Source organism: Hylobates moloch, unplaced genomic scaffold (assembly GCF_009828535.3).
Source record: "Hylobates moloch isolate HMO894 unplaced genomic scaffold, HMol_V3 SCAFFOLD_3, whole genome shotgun sequence".
NCBI lineage: Eukaryota > Metazoa > Chordata > Mammalia > Primates > Hylobatidae > Hylobates > Hylobates moloch.
The window spans coordinates 2,335,090-2,355,379 of record NW_026652278.1 but is presented as its reverse complement, the minus strand read 5'-3'; the positions used below and the strand labels follow the sequence as shown (position 1 = coordinate 2,355,379).

The following is a 20,290-nucleotide window of genomic DNA, read 5'->3' as shown; positions in this document are numbered from 1 at the left end:
CCGGCTTCTGGGCTAGACACACTAACATCAGAGGAATGCACAGTACTCATTTGGATAATCTGCCCCACACTTCTTACCTTTTAACGACTTTTGCCTCTTAGGATAAAACATGAATCAGCTTTGCTAGAAAGTGGCGTCTTCCGACACTGTCAACTTCCTAAAGTGCATTTCCTAGCTTTCCAAGCCATCTTAAATAGAACTTTGATCCGTGCTATTAACAGATCATGACATAAAACCTGCACTGTAGCAATCTGAATTTTTTTAGAAAATAAGATAATGTTAAAACCAATATTTAATATATATTTTTTAATTTCACAAAAATAGCTAACTACTTGTAAATCTATAGCTTTTAAATAATTTTAAGATGCTGATTAATCATCATTTTTGACATTTATTGTCATTTAATCCAAAAGCTATGGATTTTACACTTTGTCGAGCAATTACTGTTGAAATTTTCCCATGTCATCAACTCTGCAAAAACATTTTTATTGCCAATAAGTGGGAGTGGTTTAATTCCCTCAAAATTACTATTTGTGTCTAAAGCCAAATTGCGAAAAAAGAAGATACAGAACTTCCAAAGGAGAATAAAATAATAATAACGCTATTCTACTGTTAACATGCCTAAAAGTTTAAAGAAGATTTGAAAAAAAAGTAATTCAAGTTTCATTGCAACTATTGCCACGACACAAGCTCTGTCTTCTCTAGAGGAGGGTCGGATTTCACCTGGTATGAAAGTAAACGCAGTCTTTATCTCCTTTATCCTCCCTAAAATACCATGTCTGGGACATGGTATCCTTGAAACCACCCAGCAGTAGTATGTGGAATTGGTTTTCAGACAGCAGAGTTGGCTACAGAAGTTACTCTGAACTTCGACACCATGGTTAATGGTTAAACTGGCCCAGGCCATTAGACAAGAGTGGGTAGATGGCTCTTTCTTCATTTTTATTCCCTGTCAGGGTGTTAATTTTGCATTTCTCAAGTGCTTAGCATTACATTAACGCTTTCAAGGAGGCCCTGCATCTGGCCACCTCTCCGCAGCGAGAACAGCAGAGAGACTCCCACATAGTTAGGAATAACTAAGGATGCCACCCGTCTGCTGCCGGCGTTCTGTATGGATTCACTGCGCTCTAGCAGGGAGCACCAGCTCCTGCAGGGAACGGGAGAAACATCACCCTTCTGCTCTCATCACTTTTAAACCAGTTTCTACCACCTCATTGCTTTCTAAGATGCTTTCCCAAGAGCAGATGCAAATCAGAAAAATGCTGGAGGAGTTTCACCTTTGAAAGTGAGTTTCTTCCCTATAACTGCACACAGGAGATGGAGGGTCTTATTCAGTCTGCTGTCTTCTCAAACACTCCATTTCTATTCAAAATGTATTTAATAACTACATGAAAAAGTTAACTACGAGTAAGACTAATTAGATTTTCGTTGCAGATGTGTTGAGTGGATTCCAAAACTCCTTACCTCCTTATCATCCCAATTCCAGCTGCCCCCAGATGGCTCTGTGATATGCAAGAGGAACTCCTTCTGAGCCTGCTTTAGCCCAGCCTGCTTGGCTGGCCCACCTATGTGGAAACTTCTAGAAGCCAGGTTTCCTTAGGAGAAAGTTGAGGTCTACACTTACGTAGACAGAGGACCTAATTCTGGGATCTAACCTGAGCTGACAGCCTGGACCATCACCTCTGCCTGGCTGAGGGCGGTCTGGTCTCTGACTGCCAAGTGGACCATCGCAGAGAGGATGCACCGTCATGGGACAGACAGAAGGAGGTTCCCTGAGACACGGGCAGCGAGCTCTGGGCTTGGCCATGAGAGGGAGGAGTCAGCAGGAGCCACCAGAGCTTCCTCTGCGGCCGTGCCTGCTCACCCTGCCACCGGTTCAGCTGGTAGTGCCCGTGGGGTCCCCCAGGTGACCCTGAACTGGCCTTCTAAGACTCAACCCCTGCCCACCATCCTTCCCACCCACTTCCACTGCAGCCCCGAACCCCAAGCACAAGGCCTTTCCCTGCTTTACACTCGGCCACGATGCCCTTCTGCAGGGCATGCGGGTTCTCACTCACGGTTGGGGGCCTCAGCAGGAAAAGGGGCAGTGTACCACGGGGAGAGGGCTCCTTTCTGTCAGCTCAGGGCAAACAGGCAAACCACACTGTGACCTGACAGCCATGTGTCAGAGACTTACAGAGCACCGTGGGCTTGACCTCTCGGTCTAAGCATTCCATGGCTGAGATGAAGACCAAGGAGCTCGTCTATTTGGGCAGGGATGGGCTGTTGTGCCTCTGGCAGAAGCTGTCACTGGGGCCCCTCCCCAATGCCTCCTTAGTCCTGGGGGCTCTGCCAAGCTCCCCGAGACCCCCTGTGGTCTTCTTAGAAAGTTCAAGGTGGCCACAGTCTCATACATTCTCTGTCTGGGCAAAGACACCCTTTCTAAGCATGGCTTGTTTCAAATGGGTGAGGGAAAATGAGACAGATGAAAGGGCCCCACTCCTGTCCCTGGAGCTCCCAGTGTGTCTCCATGAGACCCTGGCTGACTCAGGGGAAAGGCTGACTACTAGCAAATCTCTATAAGCAAGATGGAAGCAGATGATTCAGGTAATCAAGTGAAATAGGCATAGACGACCCCCCAACCCCACCCCACAGCAGAGAGAGCTTTTCCTAGATGCAGGCTGCAGTGTGAGGAGAGTGTGCTGTTCCCAGGCTTGTGTGCATCATGCTGACATTAGCGAGGATGTCACATCACGAGGCACGCAAAGCCCTCCTTGGCAGAGCACGCGGCCACAGGAGAAGCTGAGATCTGGAGTGGCCCCTTCACTCTGCAATGTCGAAGGTGCCTCCACCTTTAAAGGTAAGTGCAAACCCACCCTCTGAGGTCTGGTGGCGGTCTGCCAATGCTCACATCCTTATTCCAACAGCTGCTCAACCAAGCCTAGGCTCTCTCTGCATTCAGGAGGGGCTGAGGTTAGACTAAACACGAAACGAGAAATGCAGTGAAGCAGCAGCCATCTCTCCCTCCCTCTATGATACTGCACGGGTCCCAGCAGGCAAGCCTAGATCTGATTCAAGCAGTGTGCTCCCAGCATGAAGCTTCTCCGTCCACTCCAAGGTATTACCTCATCTTGTAACACAGGAGGCGCCCACCTGGGGCTCCCTGGAGAATTCCCTCTCATCCTCATGCTTGCCAGTTAAAGATGACATGGCCAGGAACCCACACTGCACCTCCGCCAGAGTGGCACCAGTCACTGTGCAGACCAGGAAGGCCTGTAGGTCCTGTGGGACCTTGGCCGTCCTTCCTCTGTGCTCCCAGGCCTAAGCCTTCACCCACCTCACCTGAAACCCATGGGCCTACACCCCGCCACTCCCTCTGACCACAGCCACCCTTACCTCCCATCCCCAGCACCCGCCATTCATTCCCTCATCTGCCAGTACCCCCGGCTTAGCTGCTCCACTCTCAGAAACCTACAAGGACCTGCTAAGTCCTCGTCCTGCATGGGGTCTGCCCTCCCACGTGAGCCAAGCTCCCTTGTTCTGCTCCTGTGCCCGAACCTCTCCTGCAGCAGGGATAGTGCACTTCCAGGTGAGACCACGCAGCAACCAACAGACTCCCTCACCCACCCACGATTCATCAGCAAAGACCCGTGCCGAGGGAGGGGAGCGGAGCAGCCAGGGAACCGTTTTCACTTGCTGGATCCCACGAAGCCTTGCTCATGGTAACACAATATCGCTGGAGAAGCAAGCAGCAGCTTTCACAGTGAGAAGGTTCTAGTGCCCAAGGTCAAGTCTTCTGGATCCCTGCAACCCCCCAGGGGAGCGTGGCGGAAGCTGTGTGAGGATGCCACACGGTCTCGGGGAATGTTTCCCAACCCCGCAGTGTGATGTGCCTGCCTTGGAGACGTTGGAGAGTCTGCCTGGAGAAGCTCTCAAACAGTTCGTGGCATCGTAAAATGTATATGCAGTCATGTGCCACATAGTGACATTTCTCTCAACCATGGACCGACCACACATACCATGGTGGTCCCGTCAGACTATAATATCAAACTTACTATACTTCTCACGTTTGGATGTGTTCAGACACACACATCCCCACCACTGTGTCACAACTGCCTCCGTGCAGTCAGCGCCACGCAGTCTGCAGCCTGGGAGCCACGGTCTACACCATACAGCCCAGGCGTGTAGGAGGCCGTGCCACCAGGCCTGTGTGAGCGCACCCTGTGATGTGCACAAAAGGATGTCAGATGCCACTGCCTGAGGATGCGTTTCCAGAATATACCCCTGTCGTTAAGCAGCAGAGGGAGGTATATGGTCTTTGTTCCAGATTCCTGACACAGAGCTTCCCAAACTCTTAGAATTTCCTGAGCAAGGAGAGCATCTTGTTGTTCCTAGCAAGTCCCTGACCTGGTAGGAATAACACCTGTGCCCGAGGCTGCACAAATGAAATGACTTCAGGACCCCGAGTAGCTTCAGGGAGGGTGCTGGTCTCCAGAGACACCAACCACGTGACTGGAGGGCCGTCACTTTCAGCGCTGCCCAACCCTCTGAGTCCTCTCACTTGGCCGATGATTTCATCAGTCATGCCTATGTCGTTACATCTCCATTAAAATTCTAGAACATTGAGGTTCAGAGCGCTTCCAGGCTGGTGAACGCTGCAGCACCGGGAGGGTGGCGCCGGCGAGGCCCAGAAGCTCAGTCAGGTCCACATCTTACCCTGAGCATTGCTTCCACTGGCTATTCTTGAATTGTATCCTTGATAAGACAACTGTAATCACAAGTAAAGCACTTCCTGAGTTCGGGGAGTGGTCCTAGAAAGTCACCACTGAAGTGCAGAGGAGGTCATGGGAACCCCAAATCTGTGGTCAGCTGGGCAGATGTGCGAGCAGCTGGGGGACCCCATTTGCAGTCAATGTCTAAAGCAGGGCAGCCTGAGAGACTGAGCCCCAGCCTGTGGGGTTTGACACTAACTCCCAGTAGGTAGCATCAAAATTGAGTTAAATTGTAAGGGTTGGAGAATGGGTGGTTGGAAAACAGCATAATATTAGTACAAGGAGGCCTTACCCCAAGGCACTCCCAGGGTGCAGAGGAGCTTTAGCTACAAATGGAAGGCTGGAGGTGCCAGGAGCCTGCCACCGACACTGACCATGGCATACAAGGCAGGGGTGCCAGTCTGTCCAGATTGGAGCCAAGTTCACCCCAATAATCAGAGGGCCAGGGCATGGCACAGCAGGCCCGGTCAGCAGGGACATGCTCACTCGCTATGCAAGGCTGGCTTAATAATCACAGGGTCAGGGGACAGCACAGCAGGCCTGGTCATCAGGGGCATGCTCACTCACTATGCAAGGCTGGTGGGGGCCCTGCGCTCCTTAGCCGGCTGCCTTCTGTACCTGGCTGGCACATTGAGCTGACAATAGTGGTTGCTATTTCTGTTCTTTAAATTAGCTGTGTCTCCCAGCTGTATACTACACTCTCATCTTCAGGCTTTAAACTTAATTTTTACTATAATAACCTTTTATTCTGCTTCCAAATGACTCCATTATAAAAGGACATTTTTAAAAACCAAAAACTGTGGCTCCCTCATGGAAGGTGTCTGGAGTGTGGCATATTCCGAGAGCAGGCAGCCACGCAGGGCGACAGAGAGAACAGGCACGTCTTTAATTAACAGCCATTCAGTTACGATTCTTCTTGGAGTGGAGGGAAAACAGATCTTTTGAAGCATAAGGCATGCTACACTTTCTTCAGCCACTGCCTTTCACTGATAGACATGCAACAGCATTATCATTTTAATACATATTCACAGATGGATCAGAGCAGGATAGCTCATTGCTTAAATGTTATTTTTTTCTTTCTGCAGAATGTGACCACAGTGCAGAATTATACCTGTCAGGAGTTGCAAGTTCATTTTTTTTAAGACACAGGATGCCTGAGAAACAGGCAGTGTCTCTTTGGTGACATCAGGCAAATGCCAGGACCAGACAACGCCATTGCTAGTGGCTCTCGAGCTTTGGGGTGTCTTACCAGGGGGATCCAGGCACCGGGGTGGAGGCCACCGGCCTGTTGCCTCTGGCTGTGCTGTCCTCTCCTTCCCCCAGCATCGGTGGAGGCTCCTTTCAACAGAAAGAGACAGGAGAGTGGCTTTTAATTTTAAACACTCACCTTCAATTACAAGCAAGGAAGGGAGGAATAAACAAATCTCCTGCAGGCAGGCTGCTTACAGTAGCCACGAGACAATGACCTTAGCACAGCAGCGCCTGGGCTGGGAGGTTCTGCTGGGAACACGGAATCAGTGCAGAGCAGACTGGGAACAATCATCTGGACAAAGGCACCCCCTCATTGTCCCAAGTTGTCTAAGCTGCCTGCTTTTCCAGAAGCAGAGACGGTCAGAGGCAGCCAAGAGAGGGCATCTGAGGTCTGAGGTCTTTGGGACAGAAAATCTCACTGGCTGCATCCCCAGAAATGAGCTGACCCAGCGGTGGGAGACATTGTGCCATGAAAACAACAGCATTTAGTGGCAGAGAGCCTCAAAGCTGGGGCTGCCACATCCTGGTCCCGTTAAGGCGGGAGGAGGCGACAAACCCATATTCCTCAATAACGACTCTGCCACACAGAGCCTAGTTCCTCCCCAGGACCCCGCCCTTCCCGAACATCCAGCCGGGGGCAGGGCTCATGGGGGCTGTTTCCCATCCTGGGGATGATTCTGATTCTGACGCTCGCTTGGTCCACGTTTCCATTAAGAAATAAGAATGTTTGAAATGCTGGGTGCGGTGGCTCACGCCTGAAACCCCAGCACTGTGGGAGGCCGAAGCGGGCGGATCACAAGGTCAAGAGATCTAGACCATCCTGGCCAACATGGTGAAACCCCATCTCTACTAAAAACATAAAAATTAGCTGTGTGTGGTGTGCGCACCTGTAGTCCCAGCTACTCAGGAGGCTGAGGCAGGAGAATCACTTGAACCTTGGAGGCAGAGGTTACAGTGAGCCAAGATTGCATCACTGCACTCCAGCCTGGGGGACAGAGCGAGACTCTGTCTAAAAAAAAAAAGAAAAAAAAAAAAGAAAAAAGAAAATTTATCACCTAGAATAAAATGAAGATTTATGCCCTAAAATTAAAAAGAGAGAAAAAATAAGCTATGGTTAGGACACTTGATCAGTATTCATTAGGAATAAAATTTGGAGAAAAATAAAAGTTGCTTGAGATTTAAAAATACGGCCCATCACAACTCTAACATAAACAGAGGCCTACAATTCAGACGAACTCCTTTAGCCACATTGATGTTTGACAGACAGCAGACCTTTGTTCCGTCAGTACTGGGCAGAAAGAACCAAATTCTCACCAGTAGAACCATATATCACAAAGAGAAATAAAAAAATAAGGAAGTATCACCAGAATTTCGGAAGGCTACAAGAAAGAAATAAATTCACATGAAGTATAATAAATTCTAGTGTGAGAAACTTTTTTTCTTTTGTCCTCTTCCAGCTGTTTCCATGGTTTTAATCTCAAACTTAGAATGCTCTGATAGATTACGTTCTCTCTCTGGGAAAATTAGGTGGGATTAAGAATACCAGTGCCTTATTCAGAGCAACAATCTGGTTCTGAGCTGAGAATGGCAGGTGCAATTAGAATACTCGACTCATTAAAAAAATTGAAAATCATCCTAAAATTTTAGAATCTCCGTTTCTACCATAATTGATGTTGGTACTTTATGAGGCAGTGGAGGTGGGAAGATGATTAACCATTCGACCAACCAAAACTAAATGAAGTCAAAGCTCCAAAGTCCTCCTGGGGAGCCCCCAGTGCAACATCAGCCATGCACAGGAGGCTGGGGGTGCTGTACCAAAACCTAGCACATGTGGGTCCCTGAGGGCTGCACTGGGCCAGGGCCCATCTGCACTGTGTCAGCTGCTTTCAAACATGGCACTTAGGAGGGAAAGTGTTAATTACAGAGGCACAGAAGCATAAGATTAGAACAAAAATTAAAAGAATCTCAAGTGTCTATAAGAGACAATGGTGAGATAAAGCCCAAACGAGTCAGTCTGTCTAATGTGGCTGTTTGGTAGAACCATGGAAAACAGAGTGAAGCCGCGTCTTGGTGACCGAGTTATCCAGAGTGAGTGGCCCATGTTGAGAGATGCCAGCCCACAGGGAAGGACAAGAAACACAGAGATTAAAGCGCTCAGCCAGAAGCATCTCGCGCAGTCTCCAGCGTGAGGGTGAACCTGGGAAGGGCATATTCTCAAACATCACACAAGGGACTACCAGGAAGGAAGGGGTGGTCTGTTTACGTATGTTCATCCTGGCATCTTGGTATTTTACACATGATTTATAATGTATATTATAACATTATCCTTAAGTTTGTAAGCTTATGAATAAAATTTTTATAGGTTTTCTAGTAGTAGGAAATATCTTTGTTTCTTGTGAGAAAATAAGGTCAGGATAAATACTTGGCATCATGGAGCATTCAGAAACACTTGTCTCAAAAAATATATATTAAGACTAGAGCTTATATTACCAATCCAATTAGAAAAACTAGGGGGGACTTTCATTATGAAGTTAATTGAACAACAGAAACTCAACAAGAAGTCTCTGAGTGGTAGATTACCTCAGCTAACTATTCAAGCAAATAGAGTAGGATGTCATTTGTGACGGGGACTAACGTTTAAATTTGGCAAGGCTGGGGTTCTCTACTGCTAATTACCGAGGTCTTGTCTATGAGATGCATGCTGGTTATGATTTCCTGTTGGTGATAAAAACGGCTAATCATGGTATAAAACTCTTGTTCCCCGTTGAAGTCATAAAAGTGCATTAGACTTGAAGAACCGCGTGATGAGGAAAGGAGTTATTTAAGGCACTAGAAAGGCTATCTGTGTAATTAATATGTAATTCTGGCCTGGATGTTAATCTGGAAAAATTGGAAAAATCATATCTCAGGGGGCAAAAGTTTAATTTGCTCTATTTGTGATCAATTTTCACCACTGGACTCCTGCACCGATGATTGAGGAGGAGACGTGAACAACAGGGCGACTACATCCTGGAAGAACTCAGAGGAGAGACGGAAGCAAAACCAGGGAGAACAGAAAGCTTGCAGTGCGGCTTGAGGCAGAGAAATACCTTGGAAAGGTGAAGTAAGAGATAATGTTGACAAATAACCGAGTCCCACCAGCGTCTTCAGTGTATTTGACAGATGAGAGCATATTAAGTGTGATTTGTGATTTTGAAATGCAGTAATAAAAGTGACTCCCTTGGGTTACTGAAAGGAGGGACTGTGCTACTGAAAACACAAAATGCTTCAAATGCACCGTCCTGGCCAGTCTTTAAAACGCCATTTGGCAAAAGCCAGTGAAGGGAAAGACCTGAAACTAGAATGAGTGTGTTGGCTTTTCTTTCCTCTTGCCTAAGTGGTGTCTGAGTTTGACTACCTTGTGTGTCTTCTCTTCCTCCTGAAAATGGACAAAGTTCAAATGGAAGCCAAATCCTTTCCCAACAGCGTCCCCCAGGGAGCTCCAGACCCAGATCTGGCAGGACCAGCCAGGGCTGCATCCCTGCTCTCCAGGCCCCACCTGGCCCCTTCAGTGCCAGGTCCTGCTGCTTCACACAGCAGATGGCAGTCATTTCACAAACACCATACAGCAAACAAGCATGAGGGTGTCCTGGCCCTGGTCCTCCACACCCAGGGTTTTGTGTCTTAAACACACACACGAGCCCCGAAACTGACCTTGTCTTCTTTGTCCCCAGCCCGGCTCTTCTGGGCCCGTAGCATCAGGGCAGGAGGGCGGGCCGCTCGGCCCCGCTCTGTCCTTGTATCTGTTGGGCCAAAGCACTGTCATTAACATTTCATTTGTTACAGTAGTTTAGAAAACCTAAGCAATCAAAGACAAAAAGTGGCCCTGAAGATTCAAATTGGTCAGTAGACACTGTGCATTCCACAGGAAGGTGGCATTGCCCTGTCCTTGGGTTGAAGTCTAGTGACAAAGTTCTCATCCCAAAGCCAGGATGCACCTGACGATGGGTTTGCAGGGGCCAGAGGCCTGAGCACACACATGCACCCCTGGACTCCCCGGCCTGACCTCCCGGCATCCCTCTCCTGTGCCTGTGTGTGCAGGCAGTGTTCACTCCACCCTGGACTCAGCCTCTTGGAGAAGGACAAGCAGGAAACAAGCCCAAAAGTGGCAGGCCCCAGACTTGGCTGTTGTCCATCTGGTGACAATCACCAGGGTGAGGCCGTTGACAACCCTCGCCACTCCCAGCCCAGTGGGCCCAGGGTAGGAGTGCTGTGCCCAGGTGTGTGGGTGACTTGAGGCTGCTCTCTCGCATGCTGGGGCCCCCAGTGCACTGGGCAGTCAGGAGCCTCCTCCAGAGATGTCAACCTGCCTCCTGGACTCCATCTATGCCCAGGCTGGGTGTCATCTGAAACATTGTTGGCCAAGCCTTGTGAACTGGGCCACGTGGGTCACAGATGAATAGGACACAGACCCTTTCCAAAAAGGACAAAGGGCCAGTGTAGGACAGCTGAACCAGCCTTGCTGAGTTCTACCAGCTGGTGGCCACAATGGGCTGCCCTTGGTCCTGGCCACGCCAAGGGGACAGGAGGGGCTCTGTGCAGGCCATACCGCCAGTGACCATGGCTTACTGGCCACCACGGTGGGCCCTGGTTCTTCCAGGGTGCCGGACCCACCGCACTTGGAAAAGTGCTTGTTTCGGGGGAGGAAGGGATTCTGCAAATTCTCAAAGATTGTTACATTTTTGTCTTCTCCAAAGATGTCTAACTCTCAATTTTGCAAGTAGATTCAGGGAAAAACAGTAAAGCAAGGCTGAGCTCTGTTTTAATACCAAGAATAAAAAGAAGGACCCAAACCATCTAACCACACGCCAACCTAAAACAATAGATAAGTTCTCAAAGGAAAGCCCTGGCCAGGTCTCATGGGTGTGCAGGGCAGGACCCTTGGGAAGCAGAGATTTGTTCAGCTTGATCCAGAGCTCAAGACTGGGCAGTGCAGTCAGGGAGGCCTGGGTATGTTCCTTCCTGGCAGAAGGGAGGATGGGGAATTAATGTAAATCACTTTATACGTGTGTGCACACAACACACAGGTGCGTATATGCACACACACACATAGAAAGGATGTCCCGTGGCCCCTTCAAGCTACAGTCTGTGCTTGAAGAGGGTGAAAGGCAAGACTGGGGGTCCCACTGGCGCACCCCACCTTCCAGCCTTTCTTCCTTGCCCCACTGCAAACTGGGCCCCCGCTGCAGCTCCGGGAAGGAGATCTGCACAGCCCTGCATAGGGCCGGCTGTCATGTCCTGTGTGGGCATTGGCACCTGTCTGGCTGGGGGCTGCAGAGCCAGGGGGTCTGCAAGGCATCCTTCCCCATAGCCCTTGGGAGGAAGCCCCTCATTTGAGTGGGGTCAGTCAGCAAATTTATTTCAGATGCGGAGCAGCAACACTAAGGCAGCCCGATGTGGCCTGGAGGCCTCCTCCCTGGAGGTGCTGAGTTCGGACCAGGCAGAAACACAGCATTCCACCCCCGACTCAGCTCCATCCAGTGAGCAGGTGGAAAAATGCCCAGCCTGTCTACCGCTTTCACTCTGCACAGGACCCTGCCCTGTGTGCTCTCCCCAGGGCTAGGTGGCTGGTCTGCCCTTAGTGCTGGCTGCCAGCAAATAGGCTGAGAAGGGATCCCCGAGGGCGCCGGCCTCCTCCATCATTGCCACTCTACGAGGGTGTCCACACAGTCTACACTGCACACTCTTCCTTCACAAGAGGCCTGCCAAGACCAACCACAGGACTCCCATACAGCCATGACCACCCCAAGAGACGCCCTCAGGCCTGGCAGCTCCGTGCACAGGTCTATTTCGAGGTTGGCCTTGGGGAAGGGACTATCGGCTTTTCACTGAACTGGGTAACCAAACCTGAGTCAAGAAAAGATTTCAGGACAGTGGAAATATTTTATTGTCACTCAGGAAGAGAAGCAGAGTCCCTGGATTGCATTAAGATCTCCGGAACTCTGTAAGAATTACTCCCAGAGCCCATCCTTGTCAAGGTGCAGCAGTCATCAAGCAGCCTGGACACCGGATCTCTGTCCTGATCCTGCAGGGTCGTCCTGTCCCCACCCCATCTCTGCCTCCTCATCCACAAGATGGGATTAGCTGGTCACTACCTCTATGCCACAGAAAGGGGCTAGCAGATGGGGACACAGCCACGCCCTGGGGAACCCTCGTTAAAAAACCCAGGGCTCTGTCCCTCTGCCTCCATCCTGCAGACACCAGAAGCAGCCCCCTGACTGAGGGACAAGGGGGCACACAAAGGAAGCTGAGCCCACTGTTCCCCTGCCCTCGCAGACCCAACGCAAAGCAGGCCCAAGCGACGGGACGAGCGAAGTTAAACTTGGTGATTTGATGACCCAGCACTCTACATATTTCACTACTGCTCTGAGACCTATTTTTTGACTGGATATGAGTGGATGGCTTTTTACTACCTAAGAATGAGCCAAAAGTGAATTGGTTTAAATTTTAGCTAAAGTACAGCAAAGAGCAAGTCCCAGGGAGGAAGTCTGGAGGGGTCGTGCACGGAAAGCTGAGGTTGTGTTTTAATTTTATGCCATAGACTCTATGTTTTCAACATGGCGGGTGCCTATAAAACACACAGCAATCTCAGTAGCAGAAATGTATGTCTGTATCTTCTATGAGCATGTAAATAAATACACATTGTGAAAAACTGTCTTAGGAACACTGGCAGCCCGCGAGGAGGCCGTAAGCCCATAATACTGTTCTCAAATGACAGCATTGCCTAGTTTATTCCCCATTACCTTGAGAAAACATATTAAGATATTTTTCATATTGAAAACAGTTGATCTTTGTAAAAATCAGATCTTAAAGTCTGGCTTTTGAGATAAACGGATTTACATTGTTCCTCATGAGTGCTTCTTAGAGAAGGTATTGTTGATGATCATTTTAAAGCCCCCAGTCACAGACGCACACCCTGGAATACCTGCGACAAATGTTTGTGCCTTGCCCTAAATAGTTTTCTTAATAACCAGCACTCTTTAACAGTCATTGATTTTGCAGGTACCTTGGAGATGCGTGGGTGGCACCAGGGGCTCACACACATAATTGGGTCTGTGTCTAGCCATTCCACTGTGGAAGTGCTTATTCTACGGCTCTCCGAGGGCCACTTCCAGGGTCCACTCTGACATGCTTAAGTACTCTTTGCTTTGGGCCTCTCCACAAACTCTGATGATGTTGTCATAAAATCCTCCCTTGAGTGGCAGACAGAACTAGTTTATGGAGGAAAATCAACAAGTTGTAAGACCATGGGCGCTAAAGTACTTCGGGGAGCATGCAACATATTTCTACCCTCCAAGAGAGGCACGGCACTAATACCTTTCTGTGCAATGCCTCTATTGATCAAACCCAACTCTGAGATGTGAAGTGCTCCCCAGTGGCCTTCAATGTAATTTTCCTCCTGGCAGTGATGAGAGACAAAGAGAACTGAGAAGGTCGCATGGAAGTCTGGAAGGAAGCAAAAAAGGCTGTGCTAAAAACTCCCACGTCAGTCGCTGACAAGCATTTATTTACTGCTCTTAGAGAATCCAGCACAACCCTCCTTGCTGGTGGGGAAAAAGTGAGAGGATGTACTGTGAGCAATTAGACACTCCTCTCCTCCTCTCTCAAAGGGCCGCAGGCACTGGCGAGGGCATCCAGGGGAAAAGGTATTCAACACCAGCCTCTTGAAGTCAAACCGGGCAACGAAATATCTCTTTAAGAAAAGTGTGGAGGCCGGGCGCCGTGGCTCACGCCTATAATCCCAGCACTTTGGGAGGCCAAGGTGGGTGGACCACGACGTCAAGAGTTTAAGACCAGCCTGGCCAAGATGCTGAAACCCTATCTCTACTAAAAATACAAAAATTAGCTGGGCGTGGTGGCAAGCACCTGTAACCCCAGCTACTCGGGAGGCTGAAGCAGAGAATTGCTTGAACCTGGGAGGCGGCGGTTACAGTGAGCTGAGATGGCACCACTGCATTCCAGCCTGGGTGACACAGCGAGACTCCATCTCAAACAAAAACAAAAACACACACACAAAAGAAAGAAGGAAGGACGGAAGGAAGGAAGGAAAGAAAGAAATAAAGAAAGAAAAGAAAGGAGAAAAGTGTGGAAAGAAAAATGGTGTCCTATCTCCTGGGCAAGACTTAGCTTCAGAAACCCTTGGAGCTCAGCAATCAATTTGCCCTGTTTCCCTGAAAGAAGTAGGAGGTGGGTTTGCTTGTGCCTGACCCGGGGTCAGGGTCCTGGAAGCTTTTCCGTATTGCGCTTCTCAGTCATTAATCCAGGCCCGAGGCACCTGTTCTCCTAGAGTGCCTGGAAAGTGAAGACTCAAAGGTATCGTCATCACCTGCCGTCAGGCCTCAGCTCAAAGGCAGCACCAGGACGCTGGTCCAGTCAATGGCATGCCATGTAGTCATCACACACCCTAAGACCAGCAAATACTTCTTACATTGAATGAAGTATCAGGAATGAATGAATGTATGTATGTATGTATGTATGTATGATTGATTGATTGATTGATTGATTGATTGATTTATTTATTTATTTAGAGATGGGGTCTCACTCTGTCATCCAGGCTGGAGTGGATTCACTGCAACCTTCAAGTGATTCTCCTGCCTCAGCCTCCCGAGTAGCTGAGATTACAGGCATGCGCCACTACACCCGGCTAATTTTTTGTATTTTTAGTAGAGAGGGGTTTCACCGTGCTGGCCAGGCTGGTGTCGAACTCCTGACCTCAGGTGATCCACATGCCTCGGCCTCCCAAAGTGCTGGGGTTACAGGTGTGAGCCACCGCGTCCAGCCCAGGAATTTATTTTAACATTCAAAAGAGTTTGTTTCTTTAAAAATTATTAAAATAAAGAACTACTCCAGGAAGTCAAAAGTGTCTAACTTGTCAAAAAGTTATTAGAAATATATCAGTATCTCCCAATGAGAAAGGTAATTCTGAAAGTCAGTCTCATTTTAATTCCATAAATATTGACCTCCTTTGACCTCAGTTTCCTCATACATAAAATAAACTGTCTTGATTCTCTTCCAGTTCTGGGATTCCAAGTGTCAACATGGTATCTGGAAGCGTATGGAGTAAATCCCAAAGGAACCAGAGTTGCAGCCTCACCGTGAGGCTGTGAGAACATGCGTCTTCTGGTTTCCTGCCAGGGGAGGAGGCGAACCCCAGGAAGTGAATGGACCCCATGGGGGAGGAGGCAAACCCGGGGAAGTGAATGGACCCCACCGGGGAGGAGGTGAACCCGGGGAAGTGCATGGACCCCACGGCGGGGGAGGCGAACCCGGGGAAGTGCATGGACCCCACGGGGGAAGAGGCGAACCTGGGGAAGTGAATGGACCCCACAGGGGAGGAGGCGAACCCGGGGAAGCGAATGGACCCCACGGGGGAGGAGGCGAACCCGGGGAAGTGAATGGACCCCACGGGGGAGGAGGCGAACCCGGGGAAGTGCATGGACCCCACGGGGGAGGAGGCGAACCCGGGGAAGTTAATGGACCCCGCGGGGGAGGAGGCGAACCCGGGGAAGTGAATGGACCCCAAGGAACAGGGAGAGAGAATTCACCTTTTTATTCTGAAAGCCGAGAGCAGCCGCTCATGCCTTTGAAACCAATCTCCTCTGATGATTTTGGAACTAGGCAGGAAGTCTCTTGGGCTGAGGAGGGCGTTGACCCACAGATGGTCTCCACCACCCCGAGGCTGGAGGAAACTGGGAGGGCTTGGAGTTCTTCATTGTTGTAGACTGTTAGCCATTATGAAAAGGGTTCATGAGGGGGATCCATATCACGCGTGCTTCCTGCGCGCTGGCTCCGCACACAGCTGGGAGCAGACCTGAGACCAGCTCACGGGAGCCATGCTTGGTTGGACATGCACGCCTGTCCCGTCGCCTCCATTCTTGGGGAGAACACCCAGGCCTGTGCCAGCTATGATGGTTGTAGGGTGGCAGGAGACAACCGGGAGTCACTGGAGCCCTGTTTCTGTGTTTGCCACAATCTAGTGACCCCATTTCCTTATATGAATGGTTTCACCTCCAAGAGCATACATACAAGGTCTCATCCACTTGCAGAATTGTTGTAGAGAGAATAACAAATGATTTTTTTTTTTTTGAGACGGAGTTTTGCTCTTGTCATCCAGGCTTGGAGTACAATGGCAAGATCTCGGCTCACTGCAACTTCTGCCTCCCGGGTTCAATTGATTATCTTGCCTCAGCCTGCTGAGTAGCTGAGATTACAAGGGTCTGCCACCACGCCCAGCTAATTTTTGTATTTTTAGTAGAGATGGGGTTTCACCATGTTGGCAAGGCTGGTCTCGAACTCCTGACCTCAGGTGATCCACCCGCCTCAGCCTCCCAAAGTGCTGGGATTACAGGCGTGAGCCACCGCACCCAGCCTGAATGATATTTTAATCTTGCCTACTGCCTCCCTGGAAGCACCCTTCTAAAATAATTTCCAAGATGCTGAGATAAAGTAGGCACAATGATCTCATTTTACAACTAAGAAAAGCAGACTAGGTGAGCATTTTCTAGATTATAAAGTAACCCAGTAGGGAGGGCAGAAATTATCTGTCAATTTAACCGGTACTGAGCTCCTTTGAAACATTTGATAATAAAATAAGGGGGAAATACAATTTATGCTTAAGATAATAAAAATGACACACTCAGGGCCCGTTGTGTATGGTCCTAAATGAGGCGTGGTGACTGCATTGATCTTCCGAGTCGGCCTCTTCAATGAGAACCAAAGCATCTAAGGGAACCCTGTCCCCAGGAAGGTGCCTGCGTGCCATCTTCATGCTGAGTGTCAGATTCACAAGAGTTGCCAGCCCCGGAGCAAGGCGGAAGCAGGAGAGACATAGATTTCAGGGGTTAAAAACAAGAGAAGTCCAGGCGACTGAGGAGCATTTGAACGGAAGGGGTGCCATGTAGTGCAGGATGGTTGGTGGCAGCTGGGAGCAGAGAGGCATGGCCTGGAGGTGCCTCCTTAAATCCCCTTCTCCAGGGCCTGCCTCTCTAGACAGAAGCTGGCATGGGGTCCTCCAGATGATGTCAGGAAAGCCAAATCCCGCTGGTGAGGAGCTGGTGAAAGGGGAGACTGTGCAGCTACCTGGACAGTCTCCCCCTGTCCAGAGCTCCCCCTGGCAGCTCAGGACTGAGAAGGAGGGAGGGGGTGGGGGAGTAAACCCCTCAAGAAGCCCCTCCCCCAGCAGGGCTTTTGACTGCTACAGGAGGGGCTGGAGTCAGAGTGGCAGGTGCTCCCTAGGGGTCCGGAAGAGCCAGGGTTCTCTGGTCCATCCCCACATCTCACCACAGGATGTACAGGTGGTGGCCTCGCCCCCCACTTAGTGTCTGCTGCACAGACCTGCTGACCTTCCTGGAATATGAGGCCACAGTCAGATGCCTGCTGCCACCTCAGGAAGACAGCACCGGGGGCTGCCGGCACCAGGGCAGGAGGGCGGTGGATTCTCTGACACAGCACCACACCCCGGCACACAGGACAAGCCCAGCATCAAGCCCAGCCGCACAGGCTGAAACCCCACGGTGGGACCATTTCCCTGGGAGCCTCCTTGAAGCTGGCACAGGTCTTCCTGGGCCCTGCTCAGTAGGCCAGGAGGACGCCAGCTGGCTGGGCTGCTGCACAGCCGGAGATGGCTCAGGTCTGCCAGGACTCCAGAGGTCCCCTGGTGGGGGCTGGGCTGCAGGCAGGGCCCACCGCTGCAGCTCTGCCCGCCTCTCCCTCTCAGCTGCCCGTTCCCCAGCAAAGGCTGGCTCCTGAGATCCCACAGCACCTCGTTGAACTCCACTATAAATGGAGATAATTTTCATATAAACAGCAAATCATTTCTGAGTCCTCCTAAATTTTTCATAGGTAGTGATTTCAGAGTTGACAAGCTGCAGAGAATTAATTTTCCACCCATTTTTAACATCCTGAATTTCCCTTTGCAAGAACAAAGGGTTGTAAAACGCTCAGACCCGAGAACCAGAGCTGGCTTCCTCCGCAAGAAGGGGTCTCAGTACTGAGAGGCAGCTCCACCTTTTAACAGAACTCAGCCCTATACTGAGAATTTGCCTCATCATGGGACTCCGCTCCTGCAACCTGAACCCACCCTGTTACCTGAACCCACCCCTCTAGTGGGACCCCACCCCCGTAATTGGTCTCTGTCCTCCATCCCCAGCCAGAGTCCAGATTTTCTCTGTGGGTTCTGTCTGACCAGCAGATCTGTTTGACCAGCAAGAGAATCTGGTGTCACCACTAGAGAGAATGGCCTGGGGAGGTGGTGGGACATTTTTAGCAGCGTGATCCAGGGCCTGGGGCACTCTGCTTCTCTGATGAAGGCAGGCTTCCCACAAAGAGGCCACCTCCAGGTTGGAAATGCAGGAAGTGCTGCACCCAGCACAGTGAGCTTTGGGATCCGAGGGTAACAGGAGTGGAGATGACGGCACCAGCAACCTGGCTGTCAGCAGAAGGCAGCGAGGAGAGCCTAGTCCCTGCCTCACCTGGTGCGGCACGCCTGCATGGAGGCATGCCTGCAGGGTGGCATATCAGGGCCTATGGGGAAAACCAGCTTCAATGCTCTGTCCCTCCAAGAGAGCTACTCCCAAGTCACCTGGGCACTGCAGCCCACTCCAGGGGCAGGCTTGTCCCGCTGGGTTCAGAGGAAGCTGACACCCAAGCACCAGCTCTGCCCAGGGAGGGAGCCACAGAGCCAGCTCCCTGCCCACCTCTGACCTCAATACACGTGTGTTTAAGGAGTAAATGAATGAGCTGATGGTGAGTCCCATGCAATTCACAAATTACGCTCCAAGTTCTCATCTTTATCCAAAAGTAGGGATGTTAAAAGCAAGAGACATATTAAACCAGACAATTTCTATAAGAAAAGAAATGACAATTCCAAGCACTCTTGTGTCAGGTGCGTAGTGAGCCAAGTAGGACTTTACCCCAACCTTGGACCAAGAAAAGAAGAGGTGGCTTAGATGGAGGAGGAGGAGAGGGTGGAGGTTGGAACAGAGACAGAAACGAAGACAGGGATTGAGACAGAGGTGCAGATAGGAAGCGGGGAGGAAGGCAGTAGAGATTCATGTGAACTTGTAGCCATCATTTAAAACATTTTCCTGAAACTTTTTTTCAAAGCATAAATCCATGTCACAGTATCAGGCTGAGTTATTTAAGCAACGCCCACCTTTCAAGGCAGTGCAAGAATTACAGCTGCCGACAGATGGAGCGCTTCAGTCTGCCGCTCTGTCAAGCTCTCCAGGTGCGAGAGCAAGCACCCAGCAGTGGGTGTCCCTCCAAATGGGGTGTCACGAAAGTCACAGCTGGGCTCAAGACTGCTGTTACTCTGGGTGCTTGAGCTGGACCAGGGCCTCTGGTGCCCATCCAAGAGGCCAATGCTGCACACACAGATACCCGTGCACACAGAGACGCACGCACACACAGACACGTGTACACACACAGACATGTGCACACACAGACACATGCACACACAGACACGTGTACACACACAGAGATAGGCACATACAAAAAGACACATGCACACACAGCAAAACACATGCACACACACAGACACGTGCACACACACCAAGATATGTGCACACACACCAAGATATGTGCACACACACCAAGACACATGCACACATAGAGACACGTGTAGACGCACAGAGACACATGCACACATAGACACGTGTACACACACAAGCAACACAGACACGTGCACACACACCAAAACACATGCACACACAAAGACACATTCACACACACCAAGATACATGCACACACAGACATATGCACACACACCAAGATACATGCACACACACAGACATGTATACAGAGACACATGCACACACAGACACATGAACAGAGACATATGCACACACAGACACGTGTACACACAGAGACATGCACACACACAGACACGTGTACATAAAGACACATGGACACACACAGACATGTGTACACACATAGAGACACATGGACACAGACATGTGCACACACACAGACACATGCACACACAAGCACACATTATGAAGAGACACACACGTACACTACACACACACAGGCACACACATGCCCACACAGACACAAAGCAAAGCTTTTGCCTGATGATGGCTTTTCGGCCACCTGTCACAGCGGATAAAGGCATTGCTCACAAACTCACTACTGAGGTCTGCTGCTCTGTGCCCTCCGTGTACCAGAAAAGAATGGAAGAAAAGCTGACACATGTACGTAAATGTGAACAAGCAAAATGTCTGTATTGTGACTTTTTCTAAAGGTGACAT

The 20,290-nt window shown here is 50.1% G+C and overlaps 1 protein-coding gene across 1 annotated transcript in view; it reads right to left on the bottom strand.

Moving 5' to 3' along the window:
- TCERG1L (transcription elongation regulator 1 like) overlaps positions 1–20,290 on the bottom strand; it is a 220,014-nt gene that overhangs the window by 63,789 nt on the left and 135,935 nt on the right. Inside the window, exons 5-6 of the mRNA XM_032174983.2 lie at positions 9,696–9,784; positions 6,001–6,089 (exon numbers count right to left, since the gene is read on the bottom strand). Of these exons, the coding sequence (XP_032030874.1) occupies positions 6,001–6,089; positions 9,696–9,784 (178 nt within the window). The remainder of the gene's footprint in view (positions 1–6,000; positions 6,090–9,695; positions 9,785–20,290) is intronic.